Raw genomic sequence first — 10,065 nt, 5'->3', positions numbered from 1 at the left:
AAGATTACCCAATTTGTGGAAAACGCCAATGTGAAATGCCTGCTTTCCTAGGAACAAGGGTTCCATAAACAATAACTGGTTAAAAGCATCTATGACGCCTCCATGAGTGTTGGATAATTGACGAAGATAGCGTCTCTTGCTGGTGGTCAAGTATGCGCGCCATTGTTCCGTCTCGGCCAAGTCATTGTTTTGTAGACTCCTCTGTAAGTTTACATATATCGTGCCGTCAAGAGGTGACAACTGATTGGCGAATGCGTCGCGAAGATTCTTATTTGCCCTCGTATCTAATAGGATGTTAACACGTTCTCACGAATCTACCTCGGGATCTCACCAATGTTTTCTTTATAAAGCGTAACTGTCCACCAACGATCTCCGTCACGCAGGACTGTTTTTGCGGCCTGAATTCGGCAGGATCCATGCAAACAATAGACTTTGTCCTCTGCGCGAAGTAACAGTTCATCCACCCCGTCACTTGCCTGCTTGACCGAGCTGCGGTGCGCAAATACGTCGTGCGGGATTGTCGCCGTGATGTAGTTCTGCGGATTATGGCGCAAGCATTTTTGGATGAGGAAGGTTTCCTTGAGCCGTCTGACGTTCGGTAACCGGTTCTGAGGGATCCGAGGGTGTTCAATATTGTCCAGCCGAATGCGGTAGACTCCCAACTTAGCGTGATCTTGTAAGGAGCAGATTAAACGATCGTACGCAGTAGCGGAGGCTTGAGATGCCATCGCACATATTTACAACAACCACTGTATTGTACCTGCTCCATGTAGCGACCACTACTCTTATAGTTCATACTTGATCCCATGACTTATCATGGAAAGACTTGAGCGCCTGGGAGCGTCCTTGGCCATGCCTGGGAGCTATAAGAGTTCCCAGAGCGTGTTTCAATAGTCCTGCCTCACGGAAGCTGATGCCCAGGAACGGACTTGGGAATCCTGGGAGCTAATTCGATGCCCAGCACAAACCAAAGTAGCTCCCAGGAACATGTCGCAGCACAAAACATAGATTGTCGTGGGGCCTTAGGAGTATTGTTGACCCACCGACACATACGGTCAATTAATGCCAGCATATGATCGCAAGGCTCTGAAAGACGGCTAGTAGGGCTCGAACAGCAATATTCTGAAGAGGGTGTGTTAACAACGTGTCCACCATTATGCAATGACTCGCGTTCTTTCGCTTCGGCCAGATAAAAGGGCAGTCATTATAGCTCCTTTGCTGACTACTGTATAGCTATATGGAATTCCATGCCAGTACAGTATTCAATGTTCATTTTAATGTCAGCATTACGACATGAATCCTACTTAGATGTGGTGACTAACTTTTGCTCAAAACGTTAATCCCATCCGACTATACAGTAGCAATAATACATAGCAACGTTATATCCTATAACCCGAATTCTAAGTCAGACGTAGTTGGCTATCAGCTCTCCACCACCGCGACGTGCAGCGAATGATCATCCTTGCTTAGTTTCCACAGCCGAGAATATACTAATTTCTGATGTTTAGGGTGGAACCAGGTTTTGCATGCCTGGGTATCAATCCTCGGCTGGCGTGCCCTAGCCCCAAATGAGAAAATACAGTCTATCTAGATGGCATGGCTAAATGGTGATACAAATACTCCAATCGAAATGCAGTGGGGTTGAGAAGTGGCCTTGCAACCGGGCAAATGCCCCTAGTGCCCCTAGTGCCTGGTGCGATGAACAGACCACCCGTTTTCGAGGTCTATGACAGGATATCGCTGGTGCCTCTACTTTCTGTGGCGTTGGCGACTTTCTTTTCTTTCTTACATAGCAACCTCGATGTTCGGCATGGAATGGCATCGCTAACTGTAGCCATGATAGGTTCGAGCACGGTTTCAGACAACTGTTGGCCAATGTGGACCCATATAGGCCTGTGGTGGTGCGCCGATCTTGCTATCCGAGACTTTCAGGATTTTACAGTACCGACCTTCCCGAAACCTGCCTACCCCGCTGCAGACATACAGAATTTCTCTAACATCGAACCTCGGTTACTTATGGGTCATGCTTGACCAGAGCCGGGTTCGGCAGATACATCTTACCCGCGAATCAGCGATGAATGTCTTGTATTACGGTGGCCTTGTTACAGAAGCATACAAACGTACGTAAAACGTGGCAAGGAATTCGGATGTGTACGACAAAGCGTAAAACCTAGCAAGGAGCAGAAAGAATTCGTATACAGATCTATGAATGAGTACTGTACTCCGTATAGTGTTTCTCGATACAGATATTTGCGAAACGGGGTTCCACCTGAATCACAAAATGCAAATTATCGAGCCACTGGCGAGAGAACGCAACTCGCTAGGTCAACTTGCAATGCTGTTCCATTGATGGTGCACCAATCGCGATTACTTCTTCAGATCAAGATTTCCACTTAAAACATAGCAGAAAATACAGCCTCCGTCATGACTCCGGCCACATCGAGCACAAGCCGGTCCCGTTCCATAATGCGTAAGAATTGTCTCGCTCCTTAGTATTCGACCATTCTACCCGCCCCGTGTGAACATGGTTATCTATCTCCCATCCTTTATTATTATAAGCCGACCCAACCGGGTGAGAAACTCGTACCAGCACAGCCCGTAGGGAACCACCAGCCGAAGCTGAATATACATTCTTCCACCGCCACCAGCAGAAACGCTCGTTGTTCGCGGGGAATCGTCCACCAGACCGGGAAAAGGTGGATTGTAGGAGCGCGCCACATTGAATGATAGACTGAAGCTAGGTATTCAAACGATAGAGATGAACACGAGACACACATGTCAAGAGGGTCGTCCCTTCATAAGATCAAGCCTCGCGCAGGTGTTACATCCAGTATTATGTCCAGTTGAATATCTGAGGCTGACGGTATGCAGAGCTGTGAACTTCTCACATCAGCTTGACCTTGAAAATCTGACCGTTATAGGCAAATTTGATGGAATGGAAGCGAGGGCATTGTTGTTGCGAGCGGACGTGCTCGATACACTCGTGAATCTCCCCCATGCGCACCGGTGGCATACGTTTTCTTGTCCAGATCAGGCGATCGTTGTGCAGTACCTGTATTCGCGCACAACATCCGGATGAAACTGGATCCGCCACTGTTGTATGCCGTTCTTGCTTATCCGTGATGATGTACAGCTCGCACACAACACCGAGGAGGTCGCTTGCGTTCGCTTTCGTTTTACCATGACGATGTGTTCCGTTGAGGAGACAACAATCACGACCTCAGGACGATTATCTACCAAGCTGGCTTGCCTGCAGCTACGCCATCGGGCATGTGCTGCTTGTCGTTGCCGAGAGAAAATTAACGTGTCCGGCTGCTGCCTGGTCGCCAAGCATTTGGGCGGTCCCGTTTCCACTAGCTAGTTTCAACTCTCGGCGGCTAAGGCAGATCGTTGGTTCTCCGCACTGGCGTGCATACATACCTTCGGCGATCACACAAGTGGCCGCCTTCGTAAATCGGAACATGATAACGGTTTGCGGACTGCCTGAGGATCTTTCAAGCTGGTGAGTAAGCGTCGAACTGCAGGATCCTCGGCGAGCGCGAGCAGAGCCATTGAGTTTCGGTCTTCTGTTTGTCTTGACTCAGAAGATGTCAAGCGCTCAGCTCTTTGCATGGCAAGCTCATCATCCAGCCTATGGGCTTCTTCTCTCGTCTGGGAGGGTGATGGCCGTGCATCGTCGAATCTGGAGTGTTTTTGATAATTTGTTTCGACTTGTAGACGCTCTCGGAGGGCTCTTCCATCTACCGAGCCTTCGGTCCTGTCATTGGCGTTGACGACAGTCGTGTTGTCATCATCAGAAGAAGGATGTGACGGGAACTCCGTGTTTCGAACGTGAAGAGTGTCCTTCGACCAGATGCGACAACGTGATCCCACCGCTGCCACACTCCTCGCACTTCCAGTCTTTTTGGATGGGCAGGTCATTCGGATGACATTGGTGTAAGGTACAGAAAGCTTGGAAGCCTACTGGTGCCAGGCACCAGGAACGATAGTGGGATATTCTTTAGTGGTGGCCGCGACAGATGAGACGATCTCCATCCACCCTCTCGTGCAGGAGTCGGTACGGTACTGGCTGGAGCAGCAGAAGGAGAGGGAGTCGAGCGTGGAACAAGCAGTTCAGGTCTTGGCCGGTGCGCCAGACGCTGCTTCCCCACGCACAGGCCGCACTGCTACACCAAGGCCAAGGCGTTCTGACGAGTGCAAGCCGAGGGCGTCTCCATTACCACGTTTCGGTGTTCTTGTGGCTGTCTGGGCAGTATGCAGGGGTATTGGAACTTGTTTTTGGAATCCTACGACATTCGCACGGCGATTTATGGAGATGAAAAGGCAGAATCACTCGAAGTCTCGTATTGATGGCGTTTGTGCTGCGGTGTCGAGGGAAGTACGAGGAGACGGAGACGAGAACCCGACGAGCTCTGGCGGGCTACGACAAGGAGCTGGCCGAGAATCATCCCGTTACGTTAACGAGCATCTACAGCCTGGCGTATCTGCTAGATACCCGGCAAGATTTCGAGCAGGCCTTAATTCTCTATAAATGTGTGATGGAAGGCTACAAAGGGGTCTCAGGGGCTGATCATTCCATTGCTTCAGCTTGTCAAGAACATCTATTGTCGCTGTCAAGGAGGATGGAGTGACTACTGTATCTCTTCGGTTTCATAGATATTCTATCGATGCGAGACTTTCATACTATAGTGAGCAGTAGGTTCGAGTTCCGTACGCATCAACTGATCTCCAAGCGGACACTTTCTACTATAGCTAGTATCTGTATTACATGCCGGTATTAGGAATACCCTCTCATACACCTAATAAGTTATAACTTTTTCCATATGCTTTACGAATACTTATATAGTGATGTATCGCTAATACCACCTTACAAGGTATCTGTGGCTGATTCGTGGATAAAGTGGAGCTGAGCATTCCCGATTTAGACATCTCTGACCCATAGGTAAGCGTGGTTTGAGTTGGAGGAGTCCAATATATGTCCGCCAGGGGGTACAGTAGGCAGGTTTCGGGAATTTCTGTACAGTACAGTGCTCCAGCACAGTTGAATTTTGTTGTACCGGATCTTCAGGAAGCCATACGCGTACAGTGACTACTGTGCAATCACTAAAGTTCAGTCTTTAGTGGATTTTACTGTATTTCTTTAACATTGTGCTATGCTCTGTGTTCATTCAAGGTGACGCCAATTCCACACATTGTTGTTCTCGAGCACCGGCTGATGGAAGTTTGAAATCCACGAGCCCAAGCTTCGTGACGATTGGCCCCTTTGGGCGAATGCTGCCTTGTAGTCTGGTAACGAAGTAAAGCCTGACCAGTCGAATACTGAAAGATTTTGAAATTTCCATCGATCTTCAAGTCACCTGTGAAAAGGGCTGCTATTGGCGCCCCACAGCTAGCTGTGGCTCTCATGACATAGCGAAAGACGTACGATAATAATAAAACAATCACTAAAACAAAATATGCGTTAAGAGGGCCAGTTGCATTATTTTTTCCTCCCTTGCTACTTGTACGATAATTGTTGCTGCATTATGGAAATTCATGCTAGTGTTACTCAGTGGTACGGCATCATTGCGGCTATCATAACGGTAGCCTGGCAGGTTTTTCGGCTCCTGCGGGTGATTCTCCGAGTTTGGCTTTTACCATGGTCTGCGGTCTGTATCAAGTGGCTTGCAGCAACCCTCATGCGTACTTTGCCATGGACAACTATAGACGAATTCGACCTCCTCTTTGTCGCTGGATATGTCACAGCTAATGTAGTATGCATAAGCCTAAATGCGAAAGACTCAGTCGAGGTTGCCGCCCGATGTGGAAATCTCGCCACCATCAACTTGGTTCCTCTTCTGGTGGGCTTGCACCTTAGCGACGTAGCAGATTTTCTCGGAATGACCTTTCGTATACCAAAGATCATACATCGCTGGGTCAGCTGTGTGATGCTACTCGAAGTCATCGTTCACGTGGTGATCAACGCATTGACTACCGACCTGAAATGGACTGCTGTCGAAATATCTGGCACTATCGTAAGTCGATACTGGTAAAATGAAAGGAGGATAGACAAAACTGACCATTCGTGTATGCATCCGGGGCACTGGCAACTGCGGCCCTATTGACGGTCCCCGGGGTGAGAAGGTATTTCTACGAGTTGTTCTTGTGTCTGCATGTCGTAGCAACGGGTGCTGCTGCTATCGCTTTGTGGCACCATCTCTCGATTCGCCAATCTCAGGCTCGCTTCTACGTATTAGGAGGCCTTGGGTTCTGGGCCAGCTGGTTTCTCATCGAACTCTTTGTCGATCTCCTTTATAATATAAATTTCGGTCGCGGTAATTGGCTCCCCAGAGGAAAAATCACCACAGTCTATCAAACAGAGAGCGGTGAGCAAGTGGTGATGTCTGGTGCATGCCACCTTGAGATAGAGGTTCACCATCACTGGAATGTGCAACCAGGTCAATACCTGTTTGTTACTTTCCCGGGATTTGGGCTACCCTCAACTTTTCAACGACATCCGTTCTGGATTGTCTGGTGGGAGACCGATCCGGTAGGTAAGGTGACAAAACTAGATCTGCTGGTCCGGAAAAGAAACGGTTTCACCCGTCGACTATTGTCACACCGTGATGATGAGTACGTCACTTGGGTCAGTCGCCCATTTGGTCGATCTGAGAACTTCGGAGACTACGGGTCTATACTGATGCTGGCCACGGACATTGGCATTGCGGCCCACCTCCCTTACTTGAAGACGCTCATGCAGGGCCGATTAGAGGCGTCGATTCGGACCAAACGGGTGGTGGTTGTGTGGCAAGTGAAAGACAGCAGTAAAAATTTCGCTCCTGTTGATTGCAGACCTCTCTAACTAGATGCAGATCATGACAAGTGGGTTAAGAAGTGGTTTGACAGGTTACTTCCCAGCGACACATCTTTCGTATGTTCGACGCACCAAGGCTCAATGATATGTCCTTACTTTTACAGATGTTGGAAATATGTATTCACAGCCCTGGCAGTGCCAGCTATCATCCTGCCGACGGCAGCAGCAGGCCGATAAAACTGGGTTCGGGAGAGGTTCTTACTGCTGGTACACATGATTTAGTTAGACTCATTGCTCTGCCGGCTCGCTTTGAACAAGTTCTAGAACAGGAAACCAATCGTCAAGGGAGAGGAAAGCTATTGGTATCAGGTAAGAGAGAGAATTTCTAGTCCCAAAAATTCTGACTTGGCGATTAGTTTGTGTTGACGCAAGGTCAAGGGCGGCCGTGAGACGAGCGGTTGCCCAGCAGGAAGACGTCAAGGTACAATATCATGAGCACGAGTATCAGGTACCCGAAAAATCTAAGCGTTCTGTTATGTTTGAGGACAATGATACTTACGATTTGAACACGATGGTAGCAAGATGAGAGAGCCTCGCTATTAGACCCTTCAGTCAAGGTCGGGGGCTAGATAAAGTTAGCTTATAAAGAGAGCAGATATGAAGACCTTTCGGTCTTCCAGGCTCATAGCAACACAAGATGCCGAGCTAGGCCGTCACTTGGTGCGGGCGAGCTTCATGACCGCTTTCGGAGCAACTGATCTACTGGATTCTACAGGCGTCTCCGGACTCTCAACTTACAGTTAAATGTGCATTGAATCCACGGGCCATTATGTACTTACCTCCAGTGAGTCAATTGAGTCAATAGAGGCTGCCCCATCGTTTTAATTTCTATCTTTTCTGTACAGTACACAGTCTTCATCTCTCGACAGAGATGGCCGTACGGCGCTGGCGCACAGTACACGAGTTCTCCGTCCTAATTTGCTTGGGCTCAGATACGACTATCTTGCCGTTCACTCTGTCCATGGTGAAATGGGCAGTCTTCTTTGCATGGCCGGTGGCTTGCTCCATTCTACGTCTATCCTCCTCTTAGTTCGTATTGGCCTTCAAGAATCCTAATACCAGCCTGAGAATACCGCAGCTACCAATCCATGCAGAAAACTAATGTATATAAATTCATGGCATGGGCCCAATGAAGGGCCGAACTAAGAGCCTAAACACCAATGTCGTCTTTATATGGATTGGGACAGATACAACAGAACCCTGTGAGAGAGCCACTTTCAGTGAATCCAACAGCCATTCTCAGTAGCCATACTTGCATAACCCCTACACGTAGCTCTATTGTGATGTCCAGAAACGCGGAATCTCGTCTTTATAGAAAGTATTATTTATAGGTAACATCCATTGCTCAGACTCTTCATCCGCACGGGCGAGCCACTGCTCCATCTTGTTTTCTCGGTTGTCAGTGCCTGCAAAATGAACCAGAAATCCACCATATCGAATTTTGCCATCATCGTTGGAGTGTTCGGGTGTGGGAGTGCTGTATGCATTGAACCAGTGCTGAGGGACAAATTTTGTCTTGCTGGAGAATTTAGACTCGTTAAGAATTTTTCCCATAGCGGACTGATCGCGGAAGATAAGATCTTCGTGCGGATAGTAATACCGATAAGAGACGATCGCAGAAAACAGTTCGACGCTTAACACGGAGACTCTTGTGAAGAACACTCCGTTGTTCAGACCATTGAAGTCACTCGTCACGAGGAAATTGATTTCCTCTTCTTCGGCTGGAGGTAGGAATATTGAGAGTGGTACAAGGGCATTCATGACCACTGTATCCGCATCAACCCACATCAGCCATTCTAGCCTATCGTCCGTTGGCTTCTCCAGTTCTGATAAAATTAGGGACAGGACATAAGCGGGCTTCGTCCAGACGTCATCTAACATTGTGTGGTGTAAGAGGTGGAAGGCATATCCGTGCAGGTTGCAATGGTCTGCATGCTTTCTGAGTGCTTTGTCGTAGCTTGCGCTATCTCTGTTGTAAAGTACGGTGCATTTTCCAATCCTGGGACTAGATGAAGCATTCAACTGCGGTAGCAAGCGCGTCAATGTTTGGTGCGGTCCGTAAAACTGAAAATACCCAAAATTGACCATCAAAATTACGCAGTTGAAACTCAGAATAGCCGCAGTCATCAAGAATTTCGGTGTCATGATTGTTAATAGTTATGCTTGCAAAGAATGCCCTGCTAAGGCGGGCGAGCTAACGTTTATTACTCTCACGCCCCACATATCTCAGGTATCGCCAATTGCACTGGAAACTGTGGATTATACCGCATGCCTAGAGATACCTTCGGTATCAGGAACCACCGTGAGGAAAGAGACCTTTCATCGTTGGAGCATCAGGTACGGGAAGATATCATAAATGTTGGTACTGTAATCTTTAGGATCAAGGTAATACTGGAGTCTGGTCTGAGATGCTTAAGTTTGCACACTTTTGTGTTCTGACGTGTCTCATTTGCCTTTTTGCAACGCACATGAACCGGCTGCCTGATGGCATTGGACCATATCTAGGCAAGTATTGGGTGACATCTCGGGGAAAAGATTTATGAGTCAATGCTACTGTACGTGAACTAGTCAGAACAAACCCAGCCTAAGCAACCTGGAAACCCGAATAAATCTCAGCAGGTCTTAGTGGAAAATATATATACTCCAGTCCTCTCCTGACTTTTTGTGCGTCTTATTAATTTCTGAGCAGAGGACCAACATGGCGCGTACCAGACAAAAGGTCAGTTCTCCGTAATCTTCTTCAACTACGCTCCTAAATCAAGGCAGGTAGTCGGCCCTCCTTCTTCAACAGCATCTCGTCAGCGACCCGGTGAATCACTTCGCCTGCCAATTACACGAGGATCAATCAAAAGACTTCCGCAAGTATCGAGCGGTGGAGGCAAGTTTCGACTCGCGTCCCTGCTATCGAGCTAACATGTATGCAGTGAAGAAACCTCGTCGCTGGAAACCAGGAACTGTTGCTCTCCGCGAGATCCGCAGGTATCAGGTATTTATACACCCCATCTGCCTGTGAACAAGAAGTTGAGTGCAAGAAAGGGCTCAACAGAACCACTTATACGAAAATTGCCATTCCAGCGACTGGTGCGGGAGATTGCATCGGATTATAAGAGCGACCTGCGCTTCCAGTCAACCGCAATAGGAGCGTTGCAAGAAGCCACAGAGGCATATTTGGTGTCACTATTTGAAGATACAAATCTATGTGCCATCCATGC

At 48.2% G+C, this 10,065-nt stretch overlaps 3 protein-coding genes across 3 annotated transcripts; all 3 read right to left on the bottom strand.

Annotated features, from left to right (window-relative positions):
- Window positions 1–314: 314 nt before the first annotated feature.
- On the bottom strand, window positions 315–728 carry PV06_11313 (uncharacterized protein; the record flags this gene model as incomplete). Its single annotated transcript, XM_016412960.1, has 1 exon — window positions 315–728. The coding sequence occupies one exon, from the start codon at window positions 726–728 to the stop codon at window positions 315–317; it is 414 nt and encodes a 137-aa protein (XP_016256674.1).
- A 2,701-nt stretch (window positions 729–3,429) lies between these two features.
- On the bottom strand, window positions 3,430–3,921 carry PV06_11312 (uncharacterized protein; the record flags this gene model as incomplete). Its single annotated transcript, XM_016412959.1, has 1 exon — window positions 3,430–3,921. One exon carries the CDS (start codon window positions 3,919–3,921, stop codon window positions 3,430–3,432), a length of 492 nt encoding a protein of 163 aa, XP_016256673.1.
- A 4,207-nt stretch (window positions 3,922–8,128) lies between these two features.
- Window positions 8,129–8,998, bottom strand: PV06_11311 (uncharacterized protein; the record flags this gene model as incomplete). The annotated part of the gene is made up of 1 exon (XM_016412958.1): window positions 8,129–8,998. The coding sequence occupies one exon, from the start codon at window positions 8,996–8,998 to the stop codon at window positions 8,129–8,131; it is 870 nt and encodes a 289-aa protein (XP_016256672.1).
- Window positions 8,999–10,065: the final 1,067 nt, after the last annotated feature.

Source organism: Exophiala oligosperma (assembly GCF_000835515.1).
Source record: "Exophiala oligosperma strain CBS 72588 unplaced genomic scaffold supercont1.26, whole genome shotgun sequence".
In the NCBI taxonomy this organism is placed as follows: Eukaryota; Fungi; Ascomycota; class Eurotiomycetes; order Chaetothyriales; family Herpotrichiellaceae; genus Exophiala; species Exophiala oligosperma.
Note: the sequence above shows the minus strand (reverse complement) of the source record. Positions and strands in the feature narration are given on the sequence as shown.